The 13,044-nt window shown below is 30.2% G+C and overlaps 2 protein-coding genes across 2 annotated transcripts; both read right to left on the bottom strand.

Annotated features, from left to right (window-relative positions):
* Positions 1-3,243: 3,243 nt before the first annotated feature.
* On the bottom strand, positions 3,244-6,500 carry LOC127258996 (uncharacterized). The gene is made up of 3 exons (XM_051286107.1): positions 5,591-6,500; positions 4,060-4,605; positions 3,244-3,404 (listed from the first exon to the last, which is right to left on the bottom strand). The coding sequence occupies exons 1-3, from the start codon at positions 6,359-6,361 to the stop codon at positions 3,309-3,311; spliced, it is 1,413 nt and encodes a 470-aa protein (XP_051142064.1). The 5' UTR covers positions 6,362-6,500; the 3' UTR covers positions 3,244-3,308.
* A 3,026-nt stretch (positions 6,501-9,526) lies between these two features.
* On the bottom strand, positions 9,527-12,530 carry LOC127259117 (uncharacterized). The gene is made up of 3 exons (XM_051286264.1): positions 11,757-12,530; positions 10,663-11,202; positions 9,527-9,622 (listed from the first exon to the last, which is right to left on the bottom strand). The coding sequence occupies exons 1-3, from the start codon at positions 12,528-12,530 to the stop codon at positions 9,527-9,529; spliced, it is 1,410 nt and encodes a 469-aa protein (XP_051142221.1).
* Between the last annotated feature and the right edge of the window lie 514 nt (positions 12,531-13,044).

The following is a 13,044-nucleotide window of genomic DNA, read 5'->3' on the forward strand; positions in this document are numbered from 1 at the left end:
AAAATAATTTTGACTGAAAATAAAATCATTGATGGTTTTGGGAGGGTAGGTTTGAAAATGGGAGAGTGACCGAAGAGATTTTAAGATTTAAAATATATTTGAAATAAAAAAAAATAATATATGTCTAAAATAAAAACAATGTTGTGCGTGTTCGTATAATAATTTCAATATTTTTGTCAAAAATAAAATTATCTTTAATTGGTAAGTAATTCAGTAAATATGCGTATATCTTATATTTAAGGTAAAATAGCAAAAAAAAAATCATCGTAATTTTCTAAATTTGTTAAAAATCTCTCGTAATTCAAAAATTTCGTAAAACCTACTTGTGAATTTTTAAAGTTGCCCTCTCCTCTAAATTCCACCTACAGACTATATACCAATTCTCAATTCATGGGTGTAATATACAATCGCCTTTAAATTTTAATGGAGGGAATGTTTTCTCCAAATATTTTAGAAATTACAAATATGTTTTATGAAAATTTCGAACTATGAGGGGTTTCAATAAATTCGAAAAATCACTAGGAGATTTTATGTTATTTTGCTATCTTTTGACAATCAAACAAATTATAAGGGTGTGTTTGTTTAGGGGTTTGGATTTTGAGTTGGGATTTGAATAGTAAAAATTTTGAATTTGAATAGTTGTATGATGTGATATAAATAAGTGTTGATGTGATATTTTGAATGTAAAATTGATTTTTGGTATAATATAAAAAATAAAAAATAAGTGTTTGATTTGATATTTTTGGGGGAAAAAATTGGATGAATAGTGTAAATCCAATCCAATCCCCCAAACAAACACACATACAAACTAACTATGGGTGAGTATTGGTCGGTTCAAATCGAAAAAATAAAAAAAAAAAATCGATTATGATTTTCAATTTTTTTTTTGGATTAACAAAAAAATCGAATGTTAAAAAATAAAAAAAAGTTATACATTAATAAATAATAGGCTCTAAGGGTCCATCTATTTTTTGCGTGTTGATATTTAAATATTAATTATTATATCAAAACGTAGTACAAATTAAGAAAAAATTACAAAAATATTTTCATCATTAATATCTTATAATATTAATAGAATGATATTTGTACAAAAAAAAATATATATATATATATATATTTTTAATATTGAATAAAATTACGACAAAAAATAAATGTGACTACCAGAGGACTGATTTGTTTGGTTATCTTTTAGTTTAAATTTTCTATTTGATTTTTGTTTTAAATAGTAGTATATTATTTAAAATTCACAAGTGTAATCCCTCTATTTTAATTTAAAGGAATTTTAGAATTTTATAATATATTAAAAATAATAATAATATTATAATATTGATTAGTAAAATTGTATAAGATAATTTTGATATTTTTGCTAGTTATACTATATCTATAAATTAATTGTATAAATAATTATATGTTTATTATTTATATAAAAATTAATTGGTATATTGGTACCAAAATGATTACTTTTACACAAAAATACTTTTAATTGACTGAGATAGACAAAAATAATAAAAAATTGTACTTATAATTGAGATGAAGGGGTATTAATATAGTGTACTCCCTCTGTCAGTTTAAATTATGTCATTATTTTTTTTTTATCATCAGTTAAACTTATATACAATTTATCTATAATAAATACTTTTATTAACTCACAATTTTATTACTTTTATTTTAAACAAAAATACTAACTAATTTGTCATAGTTTTTTCTTTTTAATAAATTCTTTAATAATTTTTTTTAATTATTTTATTTTTATTTACTTTATTTTAATATTAAAATATTATTATTTCTTTAGTTCTCTTATGATGTGTTTGTTTTGGGGTTTGTATTTTGAGTTGGAATTAGAATAATAAAAATTTTGAATTTGAATAGTTGTATGATGTAATATAAATAGGTATTGATGTGATGTTTTGAATGTAAAATTGATTTTTAGTATAATATAAAAAATAAAAAATAGGTGTTTGATTTGATGTTTTTGATGGAAAAAAATGGAATAAATAGTACAAATCTTCACAAGTTCCTCAAACAAACACACCCTTAGTGCATCTCCAACCCAGCGCCATTAATAGTACATCCCTTAATGGCGCTGGGTTGGCTTTTTTGCCAAAAATTGACGTTGCTACAGTGCAACGCCAATGTTTTGTTTTGTTTGATTCATTTATTTATTTTTAATTTTTTTAATTTTTAAAATTATAAATTTGATTTTTAAATTTAATTTTTATTTTTTAAAATTTTATTTTAAATTATAAAAAATAAAAAGTTGTTTAAAATAATAGGAAAATTTGAATATTTGAAAAATAATAGTGAAAAATGGAGTTATGATTGAAATAAAATTACCGTAGCAACTGTATATTTGACTAGATAAATGAAATGGATGAGTAGGAAATGGCCTTAGCCAATCAATGAATCAAACCTACGTAATTTTGATTGAAATAAAAAACTAACAAATTGAGTGAATCTTGATGTTTGCCTATTGCAATTGAGATGGGCTTATGGGCCAACCAAGTATGTCTGCTTAAATGGGCCCAGTCCACATTTGTAATTCAATTATTTCTAAGGAGATTATACAGGTTTGTTTGGACTTGTTAGTCGCGCCGACAATTGGTCGATTAGCGTCGGGTTCGTGTCGGGTTGAATACTTTAAATGGTTTAAATTACTCAACTCTAACCCGATCCGTTTATTATCATGTCGGGTTCGTGTTAACCCATTTATTATCGTATCGGGTTCGGGTTGACTCGTGTTGACCCGTATGCATAATTAAGTCTAATTTATTGAATCAAATTAAATAATTTTTTATTTTGTTGTCGTGTTCTGTTAGTTTTTATTGGTTTGAGCCTAAATTAGATTGAATTATTTAAAATTGAACTTAGTTTAAATTAATTTATGAAAAAATTATTAAATTATGATTATTTTATATATATAATAAATATATTAATCAATATTAATATATTATAATCGAGTTGTCGTGTCGGGTTTGAGTTGAGAGCCTCAACCATAACCCGACCCGTTTAATATCATATTGAGTTCGTGTCAACCCGTATACATAATCGAGTTGAAATCTTTGACCCAAATCCAATTAATCCAATTATTTCGTATCGAATCGTAGTATCGGGTCAGTTTTTACCAGCTCTCCTTGGTAGTGTTAGTGATGATAATTACGATAAAAAGTTCGAATTGATTTTTTTTTTTTTTTTAATGTAAAATTTGATGTAATGATAACGAAAACACGTCCAAACACATTGGTAGTTGACAAAATTCTATTGAAAGGGCACTATAAAATTACACCTTAATTAACTAATTAATTAATTAATTATACTACAATAGTCTCCTTGCTAAAACACTCTCTAAACGTAACCTCAGCCTTGTCATCCTTCAAAACGACGTCGCAGCATTCGGCTCTATCCATCTGCCACAATCAATCAATAATATATTCGATATATCTATGAGTACAATTTCAATTTTACTTATTTATATATAAATTAATGAAATAATAATTATTTTTTTATTGTACATAAAATTATTCAAGTTTGATCCTATAATTACTTTTCCAATAGAAATTGATGATATGAAAGTTGACAAAGAACTTAGGCCGTACTGATTTAAATACAGCTATGTTAGATGTTTTTAAAAGTTAGAATAAATTTTAGACATATTTGTGTCATCAATTTCTTTTGAAAGAGTATTAGTAGAATTAGAGTTGATCAAAATTTGTCAACGAACAAATGCCAATTAATATGATATAAATAAATTTTTTAATTATAAATTTATGGCAAAATTGCTCATAATTTTTTTCTAATTTCGAAATTCAACGAAAATCCCTATTTATTTTTAAAATTGCATGACGCCACCTTATATTTTAAAAAATGTTGCATAAAATTCCAATATAGTTTTAAAATTCAGCGTAAATACCCACTTTACTTTAAAATATTGCATGAAACCCTGTTATTCAAAATATATAGATAAAAAGGATGTCATGCAATTTTTAAAATATAGGGAGATTTTGCGCTGAATTTTGAAATACACGAGAGTTACGGAAAATTTTACCTAAAATTATTAATTACCTGTGTCCGCTTGGTCGGCGGCGACAAGACATGAATCTCGGAGATATTATTGGCGGGAACGCTGTGGGGGCTGGAGCACGGCGGAAGGCCACGTGGCGCGTGGCGGGAGTAAGTGGTGAGGATTCCGGCGGGGGTTTTTTGGGCGTGGGTGAAGAAGAAGAGGTGGGGGGCTTCGCAGGGGTCCTTGGAGGGGTCGGGTCTGGTGTTGAACATGAACTGCGGCGGCGGACGCGGCTGGCCGACCCAGATTTTGAAGGTCTCGAGGGGCTTCTGGAGGTGCCAGCGTGGCATGATCTTCTCGTAGATGTGGGCGGAGTAGCCCCAGGCGACGGAGAACGACCACTGGTTCTGCTTGTGGTGGCAGATGGTCTGCTGCATCATCCGCGACTGGTCCGCCGCCGCCGCCGCCTTCATAAGGCGGCGCGCTGACTCCGACCGGTTGGTGCCGGGGAAGATGGGGTCCACGTGGTCGAAGTGGTGGAGGGACAGAATCGGGACCGGCGGGTGGGCCGACAGAAGTCCAGAGATGTCCCCGTGCATGTCAATCTGCGCAGAAATAATTTATGAGAGGATTTTTTGTATTAGATTAAAAAATAATTTGCTCCATTTTAAGGTGCAATATTTATTTTTGGCACGAGTTTTTAAGTGGATAATATTAATTAGAATAATTTAGAAATTAAGTGATGTGATAGAGAGAGAAATGTATATTTTATTTTTTTATTTGGACGATGTAATAGGATAAAGTGTGGGGTAGAGATTAAGTATGATTAATTATATCCTGTTTTGGAAATGTTGCAGGATATTTGGGACATACCAAAAAGAAAATGTTGCAAGGTGTTTGGGACGGAGGGAGTAATATTTTATTGATTAGTGGAAGTGTGTAAGAGATTTTGACATTTTTGCTGTTTAATTTTTTTGTAAAAAATAAGTATACGTGTAATGGTATATGGTATTAGTGTATGATTACTTTTGTTAAAAATGAAAAATTATAGTTTGAAATGAGACAAACAAAAATGCTAAAAGAGATACTTTGAATTGAGACGAATGAAGTATTTTTTCGAAAAATATAGAGTTCTAGTAAAAATTTGAGGTTTGAAGACAAAAGAAACAAATTCAAATTTATATAAATACTCTTATAATTTTTGGTATTATTATATACTTCCTCTGATCTCTGTCTTATATCTATTTATTCGTTTGTTTTTTTTACGAAGTTTTAAAAAATATTAATATTATATTTGATTTTTTTAAAAAAATAAAAGATAAAAAAAAAACTAAAATATCCTCAAGATAAAAATTTATTATAGTGATATGTTTATAATATAGAGTAAGTTTAAAAATAATTTTGATAGAATGTAGATATTAGAGTAATTAAAACAGTGATTATTTTATTTTCGAACATACTAAAATAGTAAAATGAATAAATAAAATTAAATACCAAGAACTCATCCAATTCTTTTGTACTTCAATTTTAATTCGACACCAACATATACATACATATATATATATAGAGAGAGAGAGAGAGGGAGAGGACCTGATGGAAACCCTTGTGGGGAGACAGGCTGACTCCGACATCAGCTGCGCAGACCATGGTGATGAGGTCGGCGGCGTTGATGTGCGCACTTCGCCGGAGACATTTCTCCATGTCGTCGGCCATGGCCTTCGCCAGAGGGTAGCTGAGGACGAATCCAGCCCCGCCGAATCCCTGGACGAACGAGAACCAGAAATTCGACATCACAAACTCCGACGGCGTCCCAAAATAGTAATACTTCCGATGATCATAACCCGCCACCATATCCAAAATATTATCCACAAAAAATATCGAATCGTCGTCCCCCATCACCACCCACCTTAGGTTCCCGTCGTCCGCGTCCCTCACCGCCTCCATTATCGCGTGAACAATCCTGATCGCCACCGGCGCCGCCGCCTTCGTCTCCGCCAGAAACGCCGTCAGATTCTCCGACACCCTGTACGGCGGCGACGCCTCCGACCACGGCCCCGTCGGGGGTTTGTCGAGATACAGGAATCCCCGGGTCGCGTTCGGCCGCCACCACGACTCGATGTACGGTCTCCGGTGGCCCCACGCCGCCGCCGACCCGACCAGGCCGAATGCCAGGTGGGCCAAAGTCGTCGGAGACGACGACGACGACGATGGCGGCGACGGCGAATCGGACGGTCTGAATTTGATGGGCGAAATGATGTTGAAATTATTGAATGGGGAATATTCATTAGGGATTGAATTGAAGATCACGTACAAGAGAAGGATTGAAATCAGGAGATGTTTGAATATATCTGATGTATGCATTTGATGATCATGAAATTTTTTTAGAAAGAAAATCTATACACTTTCGAATCCTATCCTTTCCACTAAAAATGTGCCCTTACATGGTTTTTATTTCATACCTTAAAATATTTCATGTAAATAATATATATATATATATATGTTTAGGAACTTGTGGCATACATAGATGATACATAGAATATAAACTATATATAGAAAGGCACACGCCCCTTGTCCCACATCGGCTATGTTAAACTTGTAAATTATTTTATTATTTTTTATATAAAAGAATTTGTTTCATATAGATATTTTTTAAGTTTTTAAAAAAAATTAAAATAATATTTAAAATGATATTCTGTAAAAATAAAAAATATAGTTTCTTTGTAGCTTTCGCTTCCCAATAAAATATTTATTTATTTTTTAATAACTGTACTATCTATTTAACACTACAATTCAAATTTAAAATACATTACACAAATGTTTCTAATAAGGTTAGTTTATTATTTTTACCTTTATTTCTACTATATCCCAATAAAATACTATTTCTAAAACTCTGTGCAAAAAGTAAATGGATAGATAGATACGGGACCGAGGGAGTATTTGATATGAATTATTTTTTTAAAAAATAATTATAAATGAATAATATCAAAATTTTAAAAAATATTTGTATAAAAAGAGTTTTAATTTGACATAGGACACATCGTTTAATACAATGGGATATTTTGTTGCTAGTGCTTTTGACATAGGACATGTAGATGTATTTATTTTATACCATAGTGAATTTAAAACCTATATGGTGTCTAAACTTCAACGGCAAAAGAAGAATAGTAAAATGGAAAATTGGTTGGTCTATTAAAATTTGAGCGGAGATAAATTATATATATATATATATTTTTATTGAAAATAAATTAAAATTATATTTTGAATGTCTTAGAATGTATATTTCAATAAAATATACTAAATATAAATATTATTTTATATAGAAAATAAAATTTTACATAACAAAAATATAAAAAACACATATGTATGTATATATATATACATAATATAAATTGGTTTATAAAAACATATGAGATTTCAATTGTATATAATCTACTTGCTTATTTACGAGACAAATAGAAATAAAAGATTACAAGTGAGTTTGAATTTAAAAAACTTTGAAAACTAATTGAAATAATATATGTATATATATAAATATAGTGTCAATTAAAAGTCACGGATAATACTGCAGTTAAGATCATATACTGAATAACTAAGAAATTATTGTGTTTAAATTATATTAATAATACAATTAAATTTATTTTTGAAAGCATTCGGCACTTATGCAAATTTTATTTTTCAGCATATGATCCACGGCCAATATACTGAGCTTGTTTTTTTGTGTAGGATCATTTTCTTAAAAATTGTCTTTATATGTTATGAATATGTATTTATTATCATTATTATTATTTTGTTAGATTGGTGTGGCGATATCGCAACCCGGCATACTTTCTTGTTGATAATTCTTGTTTGTATTGCTAAGTTTTGGGGCTGATGCCAAAATTTGTATGTAGCATTTGTCACGGTTTTGAGACATTGACAAATAGTTAATATGATTGAACCTTTAGAGATGCTATTACTTAATGTAACTCGGAATTCTTTTACTATTTTTATTTATAGTGAAAAATATGAATGACGGTTCTAAACTCAGAGATATATAATTCTAAAATTCTCTGGAAAGTGGTGGATCATTTGAAAACATCTTACAACTTGTACATAGAGCTTTGATGATTGTACATTTCAGAATTTTCTAAGATAATATCGATGGAGTTTTTGGCCAAAATCAAGATTTTGATTTTGAATGAAAAAAAATTACATGTATAGTTGATGTGGGAAATCCAGTACTGAAAGATTATTTTAGAGAAAATTTTTACTTATAAAATTATTTTCAAGGCCTGATTCATTTAAAGTGATTGATTAATAAGGAGAGTTAGGTGTGAGACTAAAAATAATTTATCTAATTTTTGTATTTAAAAAAATTTCAAAAAATTTGTATCTAGTTGGAGCCTATGAGGTGCTTCAATGAGCTTGTTTTTGACTTGCGCCAAAAAGATCAAAATTAGCCTAATATTGTTGTACTATTGCATAAACACTAATCAAATCCTCTCTTAGTTCAATAAATTTATTTTCCTCAAATTTTATTTAATTATTAATTTTGATAAAAATTTAAAATTAATATTTAACTGTTACTATCTATTCAATATTTATTTAATATAATATTACTATCATTTAGATCTTATTTACATTTTTTTTTTCATTCTCTTGAAACTTTCATAAATACTTCTAATTATTTTTATACTTTTATAATTTTTTATAAAATATTTATTTATTTTTTCTAAAAAAAATTTCCGTGCTGTTCAAAATTACATAAAATTTTACATGCAAAATGTAAAATTTACTCATTCTGGATGTTGTAGAATGCAAAATTAAGGTCATCTTTTATTTTATTTTTTATTTTATACTCCCTCCGTCCCTTAACAATCTATCTATTTTTCTATTTTGGTCCGTCCCATAACAAAGTATTCGTTTCCTTTTTTAGTAATTGTACGGTCTACCTAACATTACAACTACCCTTCTAATTTACAATATATTATATAAATGTCATTACCTTTATATTATATCATACAATACTAATAGGGTTAATTTAGTCTTTTTATCTTTATTTCTACTTTATCCCAATATAATATTAATATTCCTAAAATTCCGTGCATAAACAAAATGGATTGGTAGATTGGGGACGGAGGGAGTATTTGATGACGTAAGAATTTGCAATTGTTACTTTTTTAGTATATTTTGAATAAATTTTATATCGAACCTAATAATCCACAAACTAAATTTGACAAAGCAAATCACATCAAGTGAAAATCGTTTGGGCGTTTTATTTTAATCCATCCACTAAATTTATTCAATTACTAATTTTGAAAAAATCAACAAATCAACATTTAATTATTATCCTTTACTCAATATTTATTTACAACAAATACCACTAATTTTATTATATTCTCTTTTCATTTACTTTATTTTTTAACTATATTTTCAAAAATATCTTCAATTATCTGTCATTTTCTTAATAAAATATTTATTTTTCTTAATTCTCCTGTCGAACCAATAAACTAATTTTAATGGATGGAGAAAGTATTAATTATTTAATTATACTGCAAGGGTGTCATTGCTGAAACACTCCCTAAACGTCACCTCTGCCTTCTCGCCCTCCAAAACGACGTCGCAGCATTCCGCTCTATCCATCTGCCCACAATACATATATTAGATCTGAATCTTTGAGCTCTTAATTTATATACAAAAATGCTCTTAATTTATATACAAAAATTAAGAAAAATATAATATTCAGTGTAAAAGTAAGAGGTCAATTTAGGGTGTGATTGTTTGGGGGGTTTGGATTTTGAGTTCAGATTTGAATAGTAAAAATTTTAAATTCGAATAGTTGTATAATATGATATAAATAAGTTTTGATATGATATTTGGAATGTAAAATTGATTTTTAGTATATAAAAAATGAAAAATATGTATTTGATTTGATGTTTTTTAGGGGAAAAAATAGAATGAATAGTGAATTTAAAATCCCCAAACAAACACAAAGTTAGAGTATTTTGAATTTTTCATTAAGAAAATAAGTTTTAATTGATAATTTGCTGATGATTGAAGCGTTAAAGTTTTTATTGTGTATTGAAACATATATTAAAAACATTATTGTAGATACAAAATTTAAAAAAAAAAAATAATATTTTATTAAAAAAATAATTTAAAAATAAAATAATTTTATTTAAAATTTAATTAAAAGTAAAAGTAAATGAAAAAAAATAGTAAAACAAAATAATATTTGTTGTAAATAAGTATAAAAAAGTAATACTCCTACTAGTTATTTTTTTTTAAAAAAAATCATAATATTCTTTATGTCCGGCTCTAAGGTCTCATCTTTCTTTTGCATTGTAATTAACATTAAAAATATCTTTATATTTGTATAATTTTTTTTTGCATAAATGTGATTATAATAGTATTATAAGACACTAATAAAAGTATTTTTGTTTTGTATGTTAATTTGTACTGTATTTTTATATAATAATTAATATTAAAAAATTAATATACAAAAAATAAATAAGATTCTTAGAGTCCGGGGTAGTATTATTTTTTTTATTTTATAAAATTAATAATGTGATAAATTTGATTGACAATTATTTTAAAAGAAAAATTAAAAAAAAAAAAAAATTATGGTAGAAAGTAAAAATTTAATATGCATAGAACTAGTATATATCAACTACTATTAATACCTCCGTCCGCTTCGTCGGCGGCGACAAGACACGGATCTCCGAGATATTATCGGCGGAGACGCTATTCGCCCACCAGCACACGGGCAGGCCGCGTGGCGCTGCCCGAGAGTAGATAGTGAGAGTTCGATTGGGCGTCTTCTCGACCTCCCGGAAAAAGAAGAGGTGGGGAGCTTCGCAGGCGTCTCTGGAGGGCTCCCTAGTGTTGAACAAGAACTGCGGCGGCGGGCGGGGCAGCCCGGCCCAGGCCTGGAAAGTCTCGATGGGCTTCTGCAGAATCCATCGAGGCATCATCCTCTCGTAGATGTGGGCAGAGTATCCCCACGCGATCGACAACGACCAGTGGTTCTGCTTGTGGTGGCAGATCGTTTGCTGCATCATCCGCGACTCGTCCGCCGCCGCCGCCTTCATTAGCCGCCGCGCCGCCTCCGCCCGGTCCGTGGCCGGAAAAATCGGGTCAACGTGGTCGAAGTGGTGGAGGGACAGAATTGGGACTGCCGGATGGGCTGACAAGAATCCTGAGATGTCGCCGTGCATATCTACCTAAACAATTGATCGGAATCATTTTAATATTGTCGTCTTCCCCGTTCAAACACATTTTTACTTTTAAACTATAAATATATCACATTATACGTAAAATTATTTTATATATAAAGTCAAATGATACAAATATTAAAATCTCTTAAGTTAAATGATAAAACATTATTATTTTTTAATCTATTACAAAACTCTAAAGCTCCTATTTGAATTTGAGACGAAAAGAGTATTATTGAAAAACTATATAATATGTAATTAATATTTTATCCGTCTTAACTGAAAGTATCATTTTTATCATTTTCGTTCGTCTAGCTCTAAATATTAGTAGAAATTTTCTTAAAAAAAGTATTAATGAATTATAATTTTTTGTATTGTACGAACTTTTTTGTACGTTGAAAAATCATTCGTACAAAAATAAAAAAATAGTCAAAATATCATTTTTTGTTATGTTGAAAAATACAGAATAATTGGTACTTTATTAATATATACTGTTTGATACTGAAATTATATATTGTTATCGTACGGAAGTTTTGATTTTTTATTTTTCGATATGATATTACCTGATGGAGGCCTCTGTGGGGGGACAAACTGACGCCGAGATCAGCGACACAGACCATGGTGATGTGGTCGGCGGAAATGATCTGCGCCCCTCGCCGGAGACAGTTATCCATGTCGGCGGCGAGGGCTTTGGCGAGAGGGTAGCTCAGAATGACGCCGGCGCCGCCGAATCCCTGGGCGAAGGAGAACCAGAAATTGGACATTATAAACTCCGACGGCGCCCCGAAATAGTAATACTTCCGGTGATCATACCCCGCCACCATATCCACCAAATTATCCACAAAGAATATCGAATCGTCGTCCCCCATCACCACCCACCTGAGGTTCCCGTCGTCGGCCTCTCTGAACACCTCCATTATCGCGTGCACGATTCTGACGGCGAACGGGACAGCAGCTTTTGTCTCTTGCAGAAACGCCGTCAGATTTTCCGACAGCCGGTACGGCGGCGAGGCGTCGGGCCAGGGGAGGAGGTCCCCGGTGGGGGGCCGGTCGAGGAATATGTATCCGCGGGTGGCGTTTGGGCGCCACCAGGACTCGATGTAGCGTCTCCGGTGGTGCCAGGAGCCCTCGGAGCCGACGAGGCCGAAGACGACGTGGCGCAGAGTGGTCGGAGAAGATGAAGATGCAGAAGAGTTGGAATTTGGAGGTTTGTTATTAATGGATTTGAAGGATGACATTAGGTCGAAAGTGGAGAGGTGAGTGGGGAAGGAAATGAAGAGGATGTAGAGGATGAGTAGTGAGATCAAGAAATATTTGAAGATATCTGATGTACCCATTTCGCTTTTCTTCATTTGGTACAACATTCATTCCAATCCATACACACCTACATGTCATATATATATATATATAAATATATTCAAGAAAAAAAAAAAAAAAAACTGTTTGGGTATTTTAGTAGCATCCAATTACTTTTTTAATCACGATTTTCTATAAATATTTTTAAAAAATATAATATTTATATATTAACACAATATATAATATATATTTTATTTATCAATAAAAATTAATAATTAAATACGAAATATTAATTTTTATATTAAGCATATAATTCTTCATTTTAATATATAAAAAAAAAAATACATTTATCTAAAAACTTAGAACACCCCCACTATGTTATCTTTAAAAACAGTATATTTAAATTATTATTAAAAAAAAAAAAGAACAGTAAACTCTGAAATGATTAATTTGATGTTAGTTTATTAAGGATTTGTTATATAATTTTATTAATTGATGAACATTTTATTAATAAGAATAAATAGTATATCTTCATCATGAATTGTGATAATTTTA

Source organism: Andrographis paniculata, unplaced genomic scaffold (assembly GCF_009805555.1).
Source record: "Andrographis paniculata isolate CXL003 unplaced genomic scaffold, ASM980555v1 Contig5END, whole genome shotgun sequence".
NCBI lineage: Eukaryota > Viridiplantae > Streptophyta > Magnoliopsida > Lamiales > Acanthaceae > Andrographis > Andrographis paniculata.